The 22201-nt window shown below is 37.5% G+C and overlaps 2 protein-coding genes across 4 annotated transcripts in view; both read right to left on the reverse strand.

The window, feature by feature from the left end:
• The window catches only part of LOC134796683 (uncharacterized), a 398919-nt gene that overhangs the window by 302373 nt on the left and 74345 nt on the right, over positions 1-22201 (reverse strand). For all 3 annotated transcript variants that reach the window (XR_010144987.1, XM_063768836.1, XM_063768837.1), the window contains exons 2-4: positions 16842-19607; positions 15436-15535; positions 4414-4497 (exon numbers count right to left, since the gene is read on the reverse strand). Coding sequence is in view for 2 of the 3 variants with exons in the window: in XM_063768836.1 (XP_063624906.1) it covers positions 4414-4497; positions 15436-15535; positions 16842-19547 (2890 nt within the window). In the remaining variant the exon portion in view is untranslated. The remainder of the gene's footprint in view (positions 1-4413; positions 4498-15435; positions 15536-16841; positions 19608-22201) is intronic.
• LOC134796805 (deoxyribonuclease-2-alpha) overlaps positions 1-22201 on the reverse strand; it is a 464519-nt gene that overhangs the window by 234683 nt on the left and 207635 nt on the right. The window lies entirely within an intron of this gene.

The following is a 22201-nucleotide window of genomic DNA, read 5'->3' on the forward strand; positions in this document are numbered from 1 at the left end:
TCATTGAAACAGTCGCGCCGAACTGATTTAGATGAAAATAGGTATGGACAAAGTCACAGCAGTAGAAGGATATAGGATGAATATCTACTTATCACGGAAATTATAATTTAATTTAGACGATGTCGCGATTAGACGCTAATAGTATCAGGCGGGTTGTATGCTTGTTTGCCACTGACGTAGACGACAGTATATTAAAAATACTACCCTGAAAGCTTAGAAACAAATTAACAGCCAAATTAGCAGCGTTCTCAGGCGTTTTTGCATGATACAAAATTAATTTACCCTTAAAGTTAAAAAAGGAATGTGTTAAAGCCCTGTACGTACTTACCTAATTACGACAGGGCGCGCTAATGTGATTCCGGTCACGAGGCACAACACAGCCTCCACAATAAGCCTCTCCTGGATGGTCTCGTTATTCCCCCCACGTCTGCGGTTCCTCTTATTTTCACACAAATTGCTAATAGCATATCGGTTTTCCTAACTAAAAGATTGATAGTCATCATGTTTTTGAAGTACAGCATATGTATGTACGCTTTAAATTGATTATCTTATCTTAACACTTCTAGCTACAGACGTACTAAGAACGTTATTGTTGTATTAATTGAGGTAGACGGTTGGGCTCCAGAATTCAATCAAAATGGTGACATTAGGTATTTCATTGTTTGCCCCTTTCCAAAAGGCCTGAACGAGATCCTAAGTCTAAGTAAATGTTTTTTTGTAAGATTATTATTATTAGCTAGCTACTTACTATTAATTGAAGCTTACTGAAAGTACATACCTACCCTTAAAATACTCTGTGTTTGATTTTAAATCATGTACCCAATTAATACCTACACATAACTACTATATCGATTTATTAATTTAACCTTTATTGCACAATACAAGAAGTACAAATGGCGGACTTAATGCCATAAGGCATTCTCTACCAGTCAACCATTGGGTCAAACAGAAACTTACAATTGATGCGGAAGAGAAAATCAGTGCAGAGATATATCTCTGCACTTTTATAAAAGTCACTATCTAAATACTAGGTACAGGTACATCTAGTATGTTAATTTAGAAAAAAAACCTTATTCCTTTTATAGGATGCCGCGCATTACCCTCTTGAGAAAACAGCACACACTTATAAACTTTGCAAAAAACTAGATACCCAGCGCAACTCTCAACTAGTCTAAAGAACTTTAAAAATTTAACTAACTCCACTGTCTCTTAGTCTAAAGTTCCACTTATTTCCAAGATCTTGTTACAAGCAGCTAATTCAGCGTTCGCCCGGGAACAAGAATTGCAGTAAAGTCTCAGTTTTAGCGTTACCGAGTGAAAACAGGTCTGAACTTGTTTTCGGGACCTCATGGGGCGGTTTTATTGCAAATGAGAGCTCTGCAAGGCGGCGTGGTTTAGGAGATAGTGAATCAAGTATTGCCGTGTGGGATTTGGAACCTTTGGGGCTATTTGCAACTACGGGGCATCAAAAGCTTTAAGCCCAAGTTTTAAGCCCAAATAAATAATACTTATAATTATATCGTTGTAATTAAAGCAATAGTTATTGTAGATAAGTACATTGTTATTATAGACGGTTTTATCGCTAAAACTTCATAGCTAATTCGTGTATTATTTCTCCAATAATCAATGGATTTCGTAGATGAAAAATAACGAAAATGCATGGTTAACAGAACTGCAGTACCTATCTATTTTTGGATGTAATGTTTCGTAAAAACATTAACGAGAATGGGAATAATGTAAAAAAGCAAGTAAATAGGAAATAAAACGGAGAGTAAAAAGCAGCTTTAATTGCAAAGTCTGTTAGTCTGACTGCCCATTTCACGCTGCTGTGCAAAGGATTAAAGTAAATTAAAAGTTTATTGCGGGTTTATCACGACCTTCATAGCATTAAATAAGAGGTTTGCCACTTGGACTAAACCACAGAATAAGTTATAGTAGGTGGTAGAGTCAGACCAAGAATAGTCTGCAGCGGATTTGATAGCCCACGCAGTGATAGTGTTATTTTAACCGTCAAACTTCTATGAAATTATGACGTATAAATGACACTTGCACTACGTGGGCTATCAAATCCGCTGCAGACTTTTTTTGGTCAGACTCTATGTTCATATTTTTATTCATCAATCTAACTCTTGGGCTAATTATAATTAAAACAATGTGTTATTGCACTATACATACTTGTTGCCCGATTTAAATTTCTAAATAAATAAATAAATTATACAGTGCACTCATAAGCTCATAACACAACGACAATTGACGAGTGTTGCCGGTATTTATTTGGACAGCAGGTAATATCATACAGAACGGACATACTCGCCGCGAATGGAATTACCTCACTCCGTGACAATAGACTGAAAGTATATTGACAGCATCTCAGTTCGGTTAGCAACGCGATGACGGAAAGTTCAAATGTGTCGCTTAACTTCAAACTCGAATAAATTCATTCGACCCTCTTAGGAAAGATCTACCCTATTACCTTTACTTAAATACCAAAATCGCAAAATCTGACAGTTGGATTTACCCGAGTTTGAAGTTAAGCGACTCGAATGCCGGTGAATTTGATCAAGTGTGGGTGTCAATTTCAAAATGTGACGTTTTGAAGAAACGTCACTTTTGACACTGACACATCTACTCCATATCGTTTCTAAATCTATTAACTGACGTGTCTAACGTATCTTAAAGTTTGAATCGGGCAGACATTCACATTGTTGCGTATATAGACATCACATAGATACTCAAACGATTCCGTCAGTGAATAAAAACGCAGGAAAAAACCGTAAACATTGCACAAATAATGGCAACATATGGCCGTTTTTGTTTGCATTTACACGCTGAGGCTCTCAAGTCATGCACCTTGATCTCTCTCAATTAAGTAATATGTAATGTTCTTATATTTCATGTTGTTACCAGTGCCGTGATTAGTTTTGAAACAAAATGAAGAGAAGTAATCGCAATACCGTACGCGCCAAATACGAATACGTCAAGCTTGTTACGAAATAGTGAGAATGTTATATTGATCGGGGATTCATTAACTAGATGAATATAAAAAAAATACCGCATAACACTTCCATGCGACTTACTAATAGATAGCCCATATATTTTCCTACACTTCTATAACCATAAAAAAGCTTTGTCATGTGGGCATTGACAAAAGACCCAAAGCTGTAGGCTACGCGCATTCAAAACTAGTTAGCCTATTAATCTTTTATGAAACAGTCACAAGTTGAGTTCAAGTTTAGTTTTATTCTGCCAAAATACTACCTACCTAGCTGACTGGCTCGCTGTGAAGTTCTTTAGTTTTGTAGTCCAAAACCAGCGCGACCAAAGTCCACGAATAGTTTTACGCTATTCTACACTATAAGTTTCTGGGAGGTAGTAGCATAATTTTGAATAAAACCGAATGGACTTATGTCTACCTGCTTCTCAGGCACAATGGTCAACTGCGCGTTAGCTAAAGGTCGTATATTCGTTTGACATTCTAGGCGTTTAGGCTCTTATTGCGCTGAGATCCAACATTGCCATCAACTCTGTAAGTAATTAATTCTTTTGCCGGCCCGTTTGAATAAATCACTCCGCATAATAATGTGCCAGTTACTTGTTCAGTTTTAATTCACTTACATAATTTAATAAAATGGGATTGTAGGATAGTGGGGAAGTTGAATGAAGATGTTTTACAGCGTTTAACTTCCCACTGTCTAACGAGTTTTGAAAATTAATTTTACTCCAAGCCTCCGCTTTATTATATTCACAAGTCGCTTTTCACCCTTTCCCAGTTAATAAAATAATTCTGTTTTTTATTGCTACTACATATATCAAGATAATTATAATATAATAAACAATTAAACGTAAAATGATAATAGAACCTCGTACAAAAAAACCGGGCAAGTGCGAGTCGGACTCGCGCACGAAGGGTTCCGTACCATAATGCAAAAAAAAAAAACAAAAAAAAGCAAAAAAAAAATCGGTCACCCATCCAAATACTGACCACTCCCGACGTTGCTTAACTTTGGTCAAAAATCACGTTTGTTGTATGGGAGCCCCATTTAAATCTTTATTTTATTCTGTTTTTAGTATTTGTTGTTATAGCGGCAACAGAAATACATCATCTGTGAAAATTTCAACTGTCTAACTATCACGGTTCGTGAGATACAGCCTGGTGACAGACGGACGGACGGACGGACAGCGAAGTCTTAGTAATAGGGTCCCGTTTTACCCTTTGGGTACGGAACCCTAAAAAGATTATAGAGAGAGAGAGCATTATTTTTCCGCGTTGTAGGTACTAAGGATCAATTTGACTCAGAGGATCAATTTTTTTTGCGTGGTCCCACGCTAAGTTGCAGCACAGAAGTGACATTTTTCTAAAATGTGTTTGACCCACTTGGATGGTTCTTTCTTTCGTAATGTATGAAAACTGACCTGGTTCGTGGTGAGCAGCCGGCGAGGGCGCGGAGAAGGCGCTGCAACCCGCAGCTCGGCGCGCCAGCCCTCCAAGCTCGGTCACTAGAAATAAATAAACTGCTTAAGAGAGGGAAAGTAAAACCAGCCATAAAATAAACCAAAGACACATAATGGTACAATTTTTACACCCCGTAAGGTAAACGTACTAGTGCCCGGCATGCTAATGTCCAATAGATGACACCTTGCTGCCACCTCTATTGACAATGACTTAAGTTTCAAGATGACATGTACTCGATGACCGCGTCGAGCACCAGTACGTTTACCATACTTAATGTAAAGGATTTAGAATGGCGGAATAGTGGACTAAACGCAGGTCTTACCGGACAAACAGTTAAAATCAAGAGTATTTTCCTTATTTCCTTTTTAACATTATCACACATAATTACGGTACGAGAACTCTCTTAAATATTCATATAATTATATCCGTCAAGACCACACCAACAGGTAAAGGCTCCTTTGACACTTCAAAGCTGCATTACTGTTGCGACATTAGGTACTGCAGCGACCTGAACATTTCCTTGGTAAACTGTTTCTATTTTCCTATAGTAGGTACCTACAATTTCACCGAGATAACGGGTGTTATTTCAACTGTTAGCGAAGGCGAATCCAAGGCTCAGATCTCAGATTATGCAGAGTAAATGAGCTTACTTATAACAAGTTAAGAATCTGAAAATCACACTTGAAATTCTTTTTTTGTTAATTAATCTGGAGGCTGATTCTCTTTTACCAAATTTGATATGGTTTTCATCGTAATTTGATATGACCTTGATCGCAAGTACCACCAATCAGCGTTAGCGGCTCATACTGATTAGTATTGATCAATAAATGCAATTAGCGTCGACTGATTAGGTATTTCACTCGCAAAAAGTAGTGTGTGTGAGATGCCTCTAGATCCAAGGTCATATCAAAATAAGATGAAATCTATGTCAATTTTTTTAAACAGAATTGGCCTCCTGTGAATAATATTTATTAATTTACTTAATGGTAACATTCTGACCGCAGCTGCACTACTGGAACTGAGTGCGTCGGTGTTATTGTCAATTTCCATAGTAAAATGAACGGTAGTGCAGCTGTCGTTGGAAATGGACTGTCACCACGTTTTTAAAATCTTCTACTGGGTTATTGTTATTTTTGGGTTTTACAAGGAGATACCTATGTGGCAAACATTTTGTTTAAGTCCTCTACATTCGCAGTATTTAAGTAAGCAATTACAATTAATTAAATAAATAAATAAAATATTTCAAAATAGTTCCACTGAACGTTGGATTGGCCCTTCAGGAATGAAATAGGAATACACGGCAAGCTGAGAAACGTTGGACGAGTTTTCTCGGCAAGATAACAAATAGGCCACGGCCGCTTTTAGTCACTAATAAACGGGTATTACTGAAATGGGATTCCGCTAAGCTATGAAAATTAAATGCTCTGCTCTCAAATTCAAATTATCCTGAGATGAAAATTAAATAAAAGCGGAGCGGCCTGTAAATTTAAACCGAGAGAAGTTTTCTGTACCTATATTTGGCTAAATTTCCCCGGTGGCCAAGCGGATTGTACACAAATCTATTTTATAGGTAGCATTTTGCCATTTGGACGCCACCAAAATGTACGCCGAAATAATTATAGTGACCATAAAATGTTGGATACATGATTAAATCCAAAACAGAGCAAAATAATCTGCTTTCTCCTATATGTTATGTTGAAGGAACACGTTTTGGCAGGCACACAATCCTATGGTCAAAGCTTGTTAGTTTACCGGGCACACGGTGTATAAACCTGGATACGTTGGCGCTGGGCCAGCGTGTCGATGCAGGATCTTGCCCCAAAGTGGCACTTCCACGTGGAAATTATAACCGCCATTAACATAATCTCATCATACGCGCATCGGATAATGTATGCGTTTAGCGTGCGTGTGATAAACAACGTAATCTTGACGCCACAATTGTAAATGATACGGTTGATGAGCGTGTACCGACGTTATTTTTTGATCTAGTAAATAATCTTTATTAGATAAACGTAAGAGAGTATATGTAGGTGCATACTGTAGTTAAAGTAGGTAAAGAGTGAATCATGTCCATTTTTTTTTCTTTATAGGTAGTGTACGAATTTTATTAGCACCGAATGCCAAGAGCAATAACGAATACGTTATATATAAGTACAACGAAGTTTTAAAAGTTCTGATATTCATAAAATATATTAAGATTCCTGAAATGACAACATGTGTGTTTGAAAAACATGTTTTTATGTAAGATGTACTCCTGTTGTTAGGTAAACAAGAGGATTTATAGACTATAACTACGTCATTAACATAAATTAATATAAAAGTCTTCATAGAATGTTTGCTTTTATTATATTTACCTTTTGCAAATAGTACTTTACACACACTGTTATTTACACCAAATAGTATATTAACTATTACGTTTATTACAGCTAACTGCATAAAAACTATAACATTACCGTACTAGATTAGTATTTCCAGTTCTTCTCCGCAGCAAGACCGGCAATGCAGTAAGATGTATTTTTATAGCCACAAGTCATGAGCGAAGGTGACGTCTGCCCGGCGTATTCCTTTGTCTCTCGGTTATAATTATACACTGTTTGTCAGGTACACGATGTATTGTTATTAATGGTGTTTAAAGCAATACGTTCGCAGCAATCGATTTAGTTCCGTCTTTACGTAAGTGCACGTGTGTAGTAAAACCAGTAATGTGTTCGGGTAAGTACCTAGTCTTTATGTTTTATAATCATCGTTGAGCGTACGTTAAGGTTGTAAAATTAAATGTTAAGGTTGCTTTTATTTAATTAGTTATACTTATGTCTTTAACGGTCGTCGTTTTACCATAAAACGGAAAATTGGTGGTGACTTAAAGGTAATTTCCACATTAAATTAAACGATTAAACTAATGTGAGAAGTATGAGCGGCCTTACTTTCCATTAGGTTTCATTCGCGCTTTCGATTTGTTATTTTACCAATAACCTCGAACTTAATATTAAATGTTAAATTGCTTGAACGTATACGAACTTAGATAACACGGTATAGTATACGATACGTCATCATCATCATTGGCCTGTACATCAATAAAATGATGGTTCAAACCGTGCGCCGCTCTCCCACCTTCGTCACCAGGCACGGCATTCTCCTACCAGCTTATGCGATCGCGGCTGCCGCTCTCGCATTGGAGTTACTACTCGTAGACATTTGCGGAAGTGCCGCACTCTTACGGACGCAGTTTGAACCATCATTTTATAGTATAGCGGCGCGATTCGGGAAATGAATTAGAGATTCACTAGATATGAAATAGTAAAGATATGTGACGTTCCATGGCAAAAGGTATCTTATGGCGACTGGCGCTTACGTCGCATAGCGCATATTGGAGCGGCGTTAATAATCGCCAACCGCCATAAGGTACCTTTTGCCATGGAACGTCACATATCTTTACTATTTCATATCTAGTGAATCTCTAATTCAATTCCCGAATCGCGCCGTAAGTACACGTAATTAGGAACCATCATTTTATAGTATACGTCCAACTTTCACGTCCAATTTTTTTAATCATACAATGTTCTGCTATTAGTTATCATTTTCAGTGTAGCCAATTCACGACCATGACTTGAATACAAAAAATAGAGGGAGTTCATTATAAACGTCATATTTTCATAGAAATTGACATTAATGATGGCACTGCCACACTTTTTTCATTGCGAATACCATGCAACTTGGTCTACTGACTCTAGTTACATCGCTTCGCTTTCAGCGGAGGACCCGCGCGAAATCGCCGACAAACGTAGTCCTCATTTTCAAAATATTTTGACACAAATTGTTGTATATCAACCACACCACAGCTATGCCTCTGCGTTTGATTTTTTTTAAGAATTTTTAATTATTATAAATAAATAAATAAAAATAAATATTAGGGGACATCTTACACAGATCAAACCTAGCCCCAAACTAAGCAAAGCTTGTACTATGGGTACTAGGCGACGATATACATACTTGTATAGATAAATACATACTTATATACATAGAAAACAACCATGACTCAGGAACAAATATTAGTGTTCATCACACAAATAAATGCCCTTACTGGGATTCGAACCCAGGACCATCGGCTTAGCAGACAGGGTCACTATCCACTAGACCAGACCGGTCGTCAATTATAAGAGTTAGGAGCATTTAAAAATTTGTGTGAAATCTGTTTTTCGATCCTAATTTTTACAATAATTATAAAATCGAAAAAAAAAGTCAAACGTAGGGACATAGCTATGGTCAATATGAGAGGAAAATGGGGACTAGGTTTGTATAGAGAAACGGCCGTCCCCTTTCCTCTTAATACTAAAATATAATTTAGCTACCCATACATAACAAGTTCGTCCGGTACTAGAATACCGGACCCATTCAGTTTGAGATGATATAATGTCGTTAAGCACGCCCGCCCCTGTAAGTTGCACCCCGAGACGGAATGGCACGGTTCCAAGTGCTGCCCGACGTTATTAAATAGCCGCCCCTTATCTAAGCAACCGTCCAACCAGATTCCAAATCAGCGTTATCGGCCCTGTTTGATATTCCATCCTGTTTGCTATTACACGATTTTATCCAATTAATATCAATTTCTAATATTCCTACTTAATATTACAAATGCGAAATTAACTCTATCTGTTCCCTTTCACGCTTAGACTGCTGAACCGATATAGATGAAATTTGGTATGGAGATAGTTTGAGCCCCGGGGAAAGACACAGGGTAAGTAGTTTTTATCAAACATCATCATAATTCCACGCAGACGAAATCGCAGGCAGCAGCTAGTTCTTTCACGGATAACTGATGTCCCCGCAAACAGAGACTTTTGAATTGACGTGTTTGTTTTTGAATTTATAATGTCTACCCTCAACATTTTCATAGATTTATCGACGAAGTGTAACCTGCGTCGAAGTCGAAACGTCGTCAACAAAGGAAAACAAAACAAATTCTCGATAGACCCGCTAAAAATTATGATTTAATAATATCAAATCTTCCTAAATTTTTATTGTAAGATTTTACAAGGAAGATTTCCGGCGATTTCCAAACTTGTGAACTGAAAACGGTGAGGTAAATTGGATAACTTTGTTAAAATGAAACTCCCGCGAAAGAGCATTGTGTTGTAAATTTGAACCTTTCTAAGTTTGGTTGGGATCTAATCTACGGTTTATTGAAAATTCACAGTCATTCCCAACTAATTATCCGAGCTTAATTCAGTTGATTAATAGTCTTCATTGTACTTTATCGCAAGTTAATTTAATGTAATTACAACTGCCTTACCTATGTAAACGATTATATCCGAGTTTACATTATTAGGGTTACGCGTGAAATGAGCCGTGTTTTTAAATTCGCCTAGGGTGATTATTAATTAAAAGTAATCATTATTCTGACTAATTAATGTATTGTGCTGTATTTTAGTTCTCTTGTTTTGTTTTGATTACTTAACGATTTGTATTTGATGTTTATTAATGTTAAGGAATGGATTATTCTTATGTGTATTCATTTTATTTGGTTAGGTTATTAATTATTGTATTTTGAATCATCTTTATTTTGTAATTTATGATTGTAGCGATAATGAATAATTATTAAATTAAAATGTAAGGAATAGTGTCTCGACTGACAAACAATAAATAATTTAGAAAAAAATCATTACCTAATTCAGGAAAATCTGTAGATGAAAAATGTTGAAGCAAGATTACATTATATGTCTACCATTTGATTGTATAGCATGTTAGCCTGTAAACATGAGAATCCTATCCACTCCTCCATTTTTTATAAGACGCTACTATTAGAGTTTGTATCGCTGCTCATCGCGATATTTATCCGCTACTCCATTTTTTTATGACGCTACGATTAGTTTGAATTTGTATCTTTGCTCATCGCGATATTTATCTGTTACCAGACTTGAAATAGAGTTGTCCGGTAGCTTGGACAAATGGCTGGAGCGATCCATCATCGCATCGCGCCGCCGTTGCATCACTCCGTTAATAGGTCAATGTTTCGACAGAGCGGCCTCGACTTTATGCTGCGTTCACACATCTGCGCTCGTCTTCGTGTCACTCGATGAAGCGTCTGTATGCTTAGACCGTTTTCACATTGTCCGATCTGATATCGGATGTCGTATGACCCGTGGAAAAAAAACAGCCGCTAGAGCGTGCTCTATAGCGTAAAGTATTTTTTGAATTGAAGCTTTGTTTCGAACAATAATTATTAATGAAAAAGGTAAATAAATATAAAAAGGCATTTTAAATTTTACTTCTTTGTGGTCGTATCCGACATCCGATAATGGATCGGATAGTGTGAAAACGCTCCCAGGGGGACTAAGGTTAGGTTAATATCAATCTCTATCGCTCTTTGAATTTCGCGTTCCCGTTGCGGATTACGATTTATATTTTTTAGCGATTTTTGTAAGTGCCGAGTTGATTTATTTAAATTAAAAATAAGGACGAGGATGATCCATAAATATTATTTCTGAGACGAGGTAAACAAGACGAAGAACATTTGTTTTTATAGTCTAATTATGTTTATACTAATAAGTCCTTATTAAAACCGCATATAACACGACTGCGTCGTCTGCGTGCTTAGTCTAATTTACCTAAATATACACGGTGGCTAAAAAATAACTGCATTCCCGTTGCCAGGGAGGTTTTGGCATTATACTGAGCAACGTTTACTATGAGAACAATCCCGAAATCGGAAAAAAAATTACACTCACATAGAAAACTGACCAGCCAAAATGTATGAAACAGCCAATTTTTTTCGCCATTTCGGGGTTGGTACCATAGTAAAAGTTGCTCAGTATAATTCCAAAACCTCCCTGGCAACGGGAATGCAGTAATTTTTTGGCTAATCTGTATTGGTAAATGGCAAGCCAAATGATAAACACTTAAAATTTTGTACCCAGTTCGCGCGCGGATCGCGCGGATGTGTAAACGCGATATCACTTTTCCAGCTATCTATGTATTTACAAAACAATCTGTAGCAACTATTAGAGTTATTCATAAACGCAAGTCAAGTCTAACAAGCCCTTGTAATCTTTTGTCATTTGTCATTTTGACATTTGTGTTTATTAAAAAGGGACGAAATATTCAAGGTTTGCTAAGTTTTATGAATAAGGAGGTAAGAGTGCATCCTTGTGGTCGATTCTGTCTTGCACCCGCGTGGGATCCCCGATGAAAACCATATCAAATTGCTTAAATACAATCGGCCTCCTTAGTATAACTAGACCGTAACTATCAAAGAATATAATACTCACTAGGAGAAGAACGATAACTCCATACAAAAAAATGTCCCTTTCAAAAGTTCGTTTATACTACTAGCGCTTTGGTAGGATACCATTGTAATTAGAATTGACAACCCGTTTAGCCTAGCGGGTGTTGGCAGTAATCCAGTTCAGGAAGCTAATGGTCCTGGGTTCGAATCCCAGAGAGGGAATTTCTTTTTGTATTTTTTTCTTTTTTGTTGGGGTCAGGTTTTTAAGAGCCCATCAACGTACACACTAGCGCCACTGCTGAATACATTAAACTAGTTTTTATGTTATTGGATTCGTCAATCTACCCGTCCAAAGTTAAAACGGCCGTTTTTGTTTTGAGCTCATAGATCGACGAATCCAGCAACATAAAATCTAGTTTGATGTATTCAAAAGGTACCTAAATAAACAATACAGTCCGTAGCGGCCCCTTTTTTAAATACATGTCGTTAAATTTAAATAATCACGATTATTTAGCAGTGGCCCTAGTGTGCACGTTGTTGGGCTCTTAAATTAGCATTTCACAAATAAGTAAAAAAATACGTTAAAAGATAATGATTAGGTACTATATTCAGAAATTCGTGAAATATAAAAGGTAACAAAAAGTTACGTATTATTAAGATATAAATATTTTCATAATACATATGAATACATACACTGATATGGCAAATGGTTACAAGTTGTTATTACATCTATCCGGTTATCGGACATTTTCTGCTTCACAGCTCCGCGCAGCGTTCTTGGTCACCGGGAAACTAGTTTGGATATGCGGCAGATACGTGCCCTTCTGAGCTTTTTCCAAGAAATCATATGACGGCCCAGGATTATATTATTATCTCACGCTCAAGCCATCTGATTCACTTTCTAAAACAAAATAGTCAAAAAATTAAACAATATAATCTATCTTCCTAATTACTAACGTCGCTAATTCCTAGGGTTACCAGCTTAAACAATGTGGGGTTTTACATCTATGTTGAATTTTGATTATAATTTCGGACGCGATATAGCGTCCGCGGGACTTACGGGGATAGTAAGATTAAATTATTATATTTGAATTTGGTAATTAGCACGCTCATTTTTATTTAAAGATTAATATATATCTTACCTTGAAATTATCGCTGTTTCTGATTTACTACAACGGTTTCCACACACACATTAGGGCTTTCCATAATCCGGATAAGAATTGTTGATAAAGTCGCCATTGCCGGATACATACAGCAAGGAAGGAAGAGAGACAACGGTTTAAATTGAACTAAGTCTGTGCGAAGACGCATTTAGATATGTTGCTCGTACATATGAATAGTTTTTATTTTTAAAATTAATAGGTAAATAAATATATTTTAAGTGAATAAATCCTTTTATATGAAAATTGATATTTTTGCATTAAATGACTTAAATGACAGCATTGACATTACAGACTTTTATCTTGTCTATGTTCCTACCGGCCAGACCCAAATCAAGGCCTATCAAAGAGGCCAATTGACAAAGATTTTTTTTTATTTTATCAAGGAGGGTAGAGGCACGTCTACCCTTCGTAGATTTTATGAACATAGACAAAGACAAACTGAAATATAATAGATAATAATATACATATATCAAAAAATAAATAATAATACAAATCAAAATATATTAGATAAAATAATTTGATTTGTTCCTAGAAATCGTATCTATAGACAAAGCCAGTTCTAGCAATGTTGCTGTAGTAAAATATTTTGATGTTAATTACTGGCAATCTCGTCTGGGAACGGACAACACATGTACAATTTTGAAGGGTCACATCGTTTCAAGGAAGTCAATAGGCCTTGGTAACTATATTAAACGGAGGTCAGACTTTAAAAAGCAGTTTGTATATGGCGAATTGGCGATGCGCTCGGTGCAAAATGGTAAAATAAAATGGATAATATTAAGCCTAAGTTAGTGGTAAATAGTTACCACTTAATTCAGGCGGCTGATATTAAGTTGTGTGGTAGTGTTCTAGTAGAAGTTTGTTTTTGAGACTGAATATAATAATTTATGTTTTCAATTTTATTTTTACACATTTATTAAATGCAACTTTCAGTCTACAATAAATCATATTTGCTTAGCAACCGGCCCAGTTTAGTGACAATGATAATAATCGAGTACTTTTAATTAACTGCCAGTTATCTCTTAAAATATCAAACAAGTTAGCTATTTATGCCGTTCTATTCATAAAGTTAAGCCATTTTTATTTTTAGATACGCGAATTACAATCTTGTTGCTGAATTTAATACAATGCGTACTGATTTAAATCAGTTTTTGATAAATGATCTTTAAAAACAACAAATACCTTCTTCTTTCTCGTGTATATTGTTAATCTTGGTTCCGTGTTTTTCAAACCATTAACTCTCTCAATTTAAGGCAAAAAACGTTATTTTGGTATTGCATTGATAAAAAATAAAACGTTTTTTTGCACGATTTCTGTATAAAACAAAGTTTTACTATCAATTTAGCGCAAAAAAACACTTGAAAGTAGATAGATGCGCACATATTTATGTAGTAATAGTGTGTAATTACCTACTTAATATAACGCAATTGTTCTTTGTATGGGAAGCGAACCACCTTAACACCTGTTTGCCGGATTGATGAAATATTTCAAAACTTGTCAAAACTATTCACCGTCAAGATCTGTGGTAACATCACAATTGTCGATACATGTACCTATATACATAGCTTTATACCTACCATACTTTGCAAAGCTGTACAGACAAGGTTACAATGATTAGAGACGTGCGAATTGAATAGCGTCCGTAGCCGACAGTTACACAGTCAAGAATTTTTATTTTAACACAGCCATTGTGTTTAGAGCTCATAGGAAATATCACACAGTCGTTGATAAGACACGATAATAACAGAGTTTTTTATTTAATTCTGCTTAAGTAAAACTTTGGAACGAATATTTAGCTGAGTTAATCTTACATAATGTTACGTTGAATGAAGTGATGAACAAGGCGAGTTTCAGTAACGTAGTTTAGGTATGAGTGCTATGGAGGAGATGAGGTAAACAAAGGTTAACTTTTAACACCGATTTATTCTGACTCCAAATATATTATCTCAGAAGGTTACGAAAATAGATTTATACAAGGACGGGACCAGAACCAGGCGGCGCCGCGGTATCGAACTAGTTAGTTAAGTATGTGCGCACTGTATGCCTTGCGCTGAGAGACTGACTGGACTGAATGCTCCTTCGAACTGTATACCAAAAATGCTGACTCTAATCCGCGTCACTAGTGCGCGCGTACAGTAGTGAAATAAATAGCTGTTGGTGGGTGATAATATAAGGAGTAGAATTATAGACAGCCGATTCTATTAGGCTCTGTCTCTCTTTTTATACACCATTGTGGGTACAATACAATCCACGGCCACTCTCGTCCAGCTCTTTCCTTCCGACGATCGTCATTTCAACTATGTACTTAGTTCTTGTCCTTAGTTCGAGAAAGTTTCTAAGTCTACGAGTAAATTTAATATGACATTAAAAACATAAAACCACCCGATAGGTATAACATTAAAATATGCATAGGTACACTTCGTCAAAAATTAGTCCAAAGGAATTGGGCAATTGAACCGTGATATTGTCTCAAATACGACACGCCATTGACACTTCTACTTGTATGTAAATCCGATGGGTTACGTCTATGCATAAGAGTACCAACAAGTTGAATGAATTGAATGAAAGGTAAGTAAACAGAACGTTTCGAATGTTACCTGGATGCGGATGAGTGTGGACGTGTTCGGCCGGAGGCTGCATGGACGACAGGGCTGAGAGGGGCGTGTAGCGGGCCCCATCTTCACGGGAACAGCCCTCCTGGAATATCATACAAGGTAAGAAACATGTCATAGGTACATCACAAAACGGATTTATATGTTTTTATAATGTGAGCAAAAAATGTAACGCTTTTATTTGACCGATAATATACTACAGATACTAAATACGCACCACGATTTCAACCATCCATGGTAACCTTTTGTATCTTTTGTTTTACAAGAGACTAGTCAGAGTCATGCGGTATACTTATATGTAAACAAAACATACCTACGTTGATGCATACAAATGCGTAGGAACGAAGTAGGTGGTACATACGTTTAAAAAGCGTTTTTTTAAAGTAGATACACGAAATAGCAAAAAAGCTTTACACAAACAGTTCGAAAAACAGCGCTGTCAATAGAATTGTTATACTGAGTTTTTCCTTCCCAGGCATGTTATGTGCCACAAGAATTTTCTCATCGTCCCGCCGCAAACTGAAGTACGAGTAAAACGTAAATCGTTGTGTAATGTGGCAGTTAAGACGGAACGCCGTATTTTGCCCCGAGCTGCTAAAAGCGTCAATGTTAAGATTGTTAAGCAGCTATTTTCCACAACTTCATCCGCTCGGCAATTGTTCGGTGGTCCCGTCGAGCACTTTTCGTTAATCTAGTAAATAGTAGTATATTACAATAAATCTAATAATAATTTGCTTTCATTTGTTTAACTTTTAGTCTTTAACGGTAACTTTTTTTTTATTCATGTATAGAATTGGACTCGGATGTTGTTTCGTTGTAAAAAAAGTAAAAAAAATTAACACGCGTTAGGTCGTATCAACGTACTAGTAATGAACGATTAATTAAAGCGCTGGGATTGAAAATTAATTGCAAAGCGGCAGTTAACTAAGAAGCTAAATTTATCAGTGAGGATCCTTGACGCTCTTGAGTGTTTAACATTACGTTAATAAGGTTTAACGCATCGAACGATATAATCTGCGTCGAGGGTAGAAAGACGGTTACTCCTTTCACGCGGAAATCTCACTTCAATTGATTACTTCTTTTCACTCGAAATTCGTCGTTTACAGTATACACAAAAGGTTTAATTTCCCGCGTATCTTTAGGTACGTAAGCGATGACGGATAATGTGTATAGGGATGAGGTCCCGAGGCGTGTTTACATAGAACTTACTTCATTACCGGGTATTAATGAGAGTCGAGCCGCCGGCGGGCGAGCTATCCTTATTTACATGCTCCGATTTGCTGACTTTTACCCGATAGTTGATCTTTATTTGCATTTTGTTGGCAAGCTAAGAACAACTATACAAGTGGGTTGGCAGTTTGGTGAAAGTTTTAACTACATATTTCGCTTACCTTGTCGCAATTTGCAGTTGCCGTCGTCTGGGTGTGACTGGTTGAGGATATACGATATTGCATCCCAGAAACGGTACAGAAGCCTTCGTGATGGTGTGTCGAATAAACTCCGGTAATTGTGACGTCAGTGTCTTGGTTCACAATCACTTCAACCTTTTGCTTCCTATCCTTTGTTGTTGTATCGTCTTTTTCCTTTTTAGTTTCTTCGTTTTTTGCTTCCGACTTAACGCCGGAACTTACCCCGTTTTTTGGCTTCTGAGAAAAAGACTCATCGCTACAAGAATCCGACGTCGTGTCGTCCTTGCTAGATTTAGGTGATCGTTTTTCGTAACTGGCCGCCAGTATAGCGGTGGCATTTAGACTCGCCATTCTTTTTTGTACAACCATGTCTTTTAGATCCATCACGACTTCGTTTCGATTTCGTTTCTTTTTTACAGGCACTCCGGCAGTTTTCTTCATTTTGGCCGGAGGTTTTTCTGTATCAGATTTGCTTGATGATGCTTTAGGAGTGGATTTCTTCTTGTCAACATTGACAGTTTTCTTTTTAGATTCTAATTCACTGTCTTCGCTTGATGAGGTTGACGATTTGGGATCCCAATATTTCCCAGCGCTTCTTATTCCAGGCACTCCTCGTAAAGATCGTTGAACTGGTGGATTATCATCTGAGCTCTCTGAACTATCTTCCTTTTTATTGTCTTTCTTACTGTCGTAATCAGATTCAGATGTGGTCTCTCCCTGATTCATTTCTTTTGGTTTCGTTTCTTTCTTTTTAACTGTAGTCGCTTTAGATGTACTAGGTAGCACAGGCCTGTCAATTGTTTTCATAAGACCTAATTCCATATGTGTTCTGCTTTCATTTTCGTAGAGACAGTGTACTTTAGCAATGGCGTTAAGTGAAGCCATTCTGTGCTTTTTAGGCCCCGACCACATAGATAATAGTTTTAGTCTCCTTTTACTTGGTTTTTCGCCTCCAAGTAAAACAGATTCATCTTTTAGGTCAATGAGAGAATCTTTAGAAAGTTCTTTTAATTCCTTGGAAGTATTTTTCTTAGCCCCATCAGTAATGCGTTTATATTTCTTAGCTTTAGTTTTCTTGCTCTTAGGTGAATCAGAGCCAGAGGAGTCTTTTGAGTCATGATCATCGTTTGATTCGCTGTGGCTTTCATCCGATGATGTATAATGGAATGATTTAGTGTTAAGAGCAAATTTAGATGTATCTATATCTTCATCTGATAGGCTACTTTTCTTATTTGACTTTTTCACTTTAGAAGTTGTTTTCTTAGTAGGTGGGGATGTTTTAAGAGCTTTTTCTTTGTCACTCTTATTTATTACAGGCTCTTGATCAAGAAATTTAATTGGACTGAATGGTTTTCCTGTGATACTGGATTTACGTGCCACCATTTTGTAAGACTTACTAACTATTGGTTTTTCCTCAATTTCTTTGTCTATACTATCAACTGCAGATACAGCTAAGCCTGAGTTTGCATCAATTTGAACAGTATTTAGCTCTTCATTACCTTTCTTAGCCTTTAGCTGTTTGACAACTTCTTCGATAGGGCGATGGGGCGAATACTTCTTTTTCTCTAATTCTTTTTTGTCAATAATAGTTCCTTTTACTCTAGCAATCGGACGCACCCGACCTACGTTCTTATTTACAGGACTTCGGAAGCCTGACAATATACTTTTCGGGGAATCTACTTTTTCGGTAAATGTATAGACATCAATTTCGGGACCAGGTGTCACCAAGGTATTTAAGACGCTCTTTTCCTTAGTGTTTTCGTCTGTCTTTGTTTCGCACTTCATTGACAAAAATCTCTCAGAAACGCTAAGGCTGCCTTTAGAGTTTTTAAAACACTTGACATCAATATCAACCGTTCGTGGCGGTCGACTGGAAGTAAAAAATTTAGGGGGCCTTTCGACTTCAATTTTAGCTGATGTTTCAGTCGAATTTAACGCAGAAGTTTTTTGAAAAGTACTTGCTAAGCCACTATTATTGAAACATACTTTATCATCAGGTTTTTCATCATAGGGGTTTTCAGCCTCATTTTTAGAATCGGCAATTATCTCTTTACTGTTTTCCCCGTATTCCTTACTTTTAGTTTCTTGAGACATAATTTCGTCCTTTTTGTCATCTTTATCTGATCCTTCGAGTTTAGTTGCAGGTGTAGTTTTCTTTTTTTGTATTCCACTAGATTTCTTTAAAAGCACTTTAGCTTTAGCAACTTTCGATGTTAGCTTTTTGGGTAAAGAAGAATTAATTTTGTACTTAATATTATCATTGTCATCCCCCTGTGTTGCCGTTATCAATTTAGATTTTGGTGGGGATTTGGGTTTTTTAGGACATTTTTTTGCCAAAACTTTCTTTATACTTGCTGTCCCTTTTGGAGACTCCTTTTTCTCCTTGGGATCCTTTTTTGTCTTTTTTGTAGGCGAGGCACTACGCGATGAACTAGCTTTTGATGTTCCCGCTTTTGCTGAATCAGAGCTATAGCTTTTATCTGAATTAGAAGATTCATCCTCATCTTTCTGGTGGATAGCATCTTCTAATGTCTTTTTAGCGTTTCTCGATATGGTTTTATTCGCCAAATTCTTTCCCTTTTTGGGTATCACGAGTTTTTTCTTGACTTGCTTAGTATTGGATCGTGCCTTGAAACCTGTTTTGCTCACAACTCCCTTCTTCAAAGTTTTTGATGCCTGTGACCGCATTTTCCGATGGGGTCAGATAATTTTTGTCGTCATTGACGGCCCGATGATGAAGTTCACATCCTAGAACAAAAGAAAACCCAGATAAGTAAGATAGAAATATTTTACAGTTAAATTACATATGAAGATTCAATTTGATGGTATTATTCCACACCCGCTGAGCTGGAGAAATATATTCTATTAACTGTGAGCGTCTATTAAAGGCTGCAATCGTCATTAGGGTAAAAAAACCTTTTGTTGTCCGATTTCCCCACGACAGATGTTTGGAGGTATCAAAGGTGTTCTTAAACCCGTGGTTACGCAACCGTGAATAGCAATTCTGTTAGAATGCCGCCTTATCCGCATAAAAAATGCAAGAATAATTTTTATATTAAGGTAAAGAAATGAGGTAGGTACTTTGAATTAGAATGTAATAAGAATTTGTTAAATATGTTTAAATGTTTCATTTAAAGTAAATTTTATTGCAATAGCAAAGGTAAACGGATACGTGTTGCCTTCAAAAAGTATGACACAACTATAATGTTCCTAGTAGGAACAACTAAAGTAAAAGCTAAAGACACATGATGAGATAACTGAATGAGGGTTTCCGCGATCGAGTTTTTCACTAGATGACAGCACCGTGGCGAGAGGTCTAGCTGTCATAATCCACCAATCATGTTTAACCATGTTTTTTTTATTGGTGGATTTTGACAGCAGCTATCAAAAAGACCTCTCGTCACGGTGCTGCCATCTAGTGAAAATCTCGATCGCGGAAACCCTCATTGACTAATCATAACCTACGCACCGATGCAATAAATAACGCTAACAAGCGCATGCCACAAAAAAGATGAATAGAGGGTACGAGCGAAATAATTCTTCTAAAAACAAACATCTGCCTATAAACATGTGCGCACGATCATATCAAAATGTTAACCACACACGAACAACCGTTTTTGTGTGTCCGACAGACGGATTACACACTGAAATACGACAAGGGTGTATCTGCCATTGAAATCTAAACATCCTTACACCCTTGTAGTCGGTGCGGAAAAATTATACCTGCCACGCGCTCCAGTCATTAGCTACAAAAAAAACTGTATCTTATCATCTGCCATGTGCTTACAAATTTAGGACCATTATACTTATACATAAACTAGGTACTTTAGTCACGCCTCAGCATGAATTTCTTAATTTTCTGCTAAGAAACCACTTAATTAAAACATTATCTAAAACGTAACTGATATGTTTGTAGGTACTACACATAGGTATTATCAGTTTAACGGCCTCCTAATAGCCTAGTCGGTAGTGACCCTGCCTACGAAGCAGGAGGTCCCGGGTTCGAATCCTGGTAAGGGCATTTATTTGTGTGTTTATCACAAATATTTGTTCCTGAGTAATGGATGTTGTCTATGTATTTATATATAGAATTATATATTATATATATCGTCGTCTAGTACCCACAACACAAGCCTTATTGAGCTTACCGTGGGACTAGATTGATCTGTGTAAAAAATTGTCATATAATATTTATTTATTTTTCTTTATTCAATTAGGGTCTTAGGTTAGGATTTTACAATGTGAGTATAAAAGTAAAATATAAAAACACTTACAAAACAACAAAAATATATAAACACATTATAAAAAACCTAACCTAGGGTGCCGCCGGCAGCGGGGCTTGGCCCAAGCTGCCGGTGGTCAGGGCCGCAGAGTGAGGAACCGACGTTATACGCGCCGTGTCCAAAATTACCGCCTTCTGCATCTGACCCTTGATCCAACCACCCAGCGAGAGTCTCTCTAGGTGTTGGTCGAGACTCTTCGCTATGAGACCGTTCGCTGACACAACTATCGGAACAATGATCGTCGAGTCAACATCCCACATGGCGGTATTAATCTCGTGACCTAAGTCTAGGTACTTGCTGGACTTGTCCTTCTCGGCCTTCACGAGATTCTCATCATGGGGGATGGTGACGTCGGCGAGCACGGCCCGGCGCTGCGATCGGTCTATCAGCACGATGTCAGGCTTATTGGCGACAATAGTCCTGTCAGTGATGATAGATCGATCCCAATAGAGCGTGGCACGACCATTCTCGAGAACAGGCGCAGGTAAGTACTTGTAGTACGGTACTTCGCGGTCCACAAGGCCGTATAGAAGAGCAAGTTGTTGGTGAATAATCCTGGCTACGAGATTATGTCTGTGCAAGTACTCACCGTTAGCAAGATGAGAACAACCGGAAATTATATGCCTGAGTGACTCTCCGGGACGGCGGCATGCCCGACAGATGTCGACCGTACCGTCCTTCAGGATATATTTCCGATAGTTGTTCGTCATCATCACTTCGTCCGCAATTGCACAGGCAAAACCCTCGGTTTCTCCGAAGAGGTCCCCGAATCGTAACCAATTCACCGACGCGAGCAGGTCCACATCGGGTCCCGTGAGGGCCTTGTAGAACCGCCCGTGTAGCACCTTACTCTCCCATGCCGCCTTGCGATCCGCAGTACTTAGTACCACAGGTTTGCGCCAGTTCACGTTTGCCAAGGAGAGCGGCGTGAGGTTCCTGTCTACTGCCACCACATCACGATGCATCCCACACTCGTTGTTAAGGAAATAATTCCTGAGATTGTACACCTCGCGGTTGTGGAAAGAAAGCCTCGACCTCCACACTTCCGTGGGATGTACA

The sequence above is a fragment of the Cydia splendana genome, chromosome 14 (genome assembly GCF_910591565.1).
Source record: "Cydia splendana chromosome 14, ilCydSple1.2, whole genome shotgun sequence".
Lineage (NCBI taxonomy): Eukaryota > Metazoa > Arthropoda > Insecta > Lepidoptera > Tortricidae > Cydia > Cydia splendana.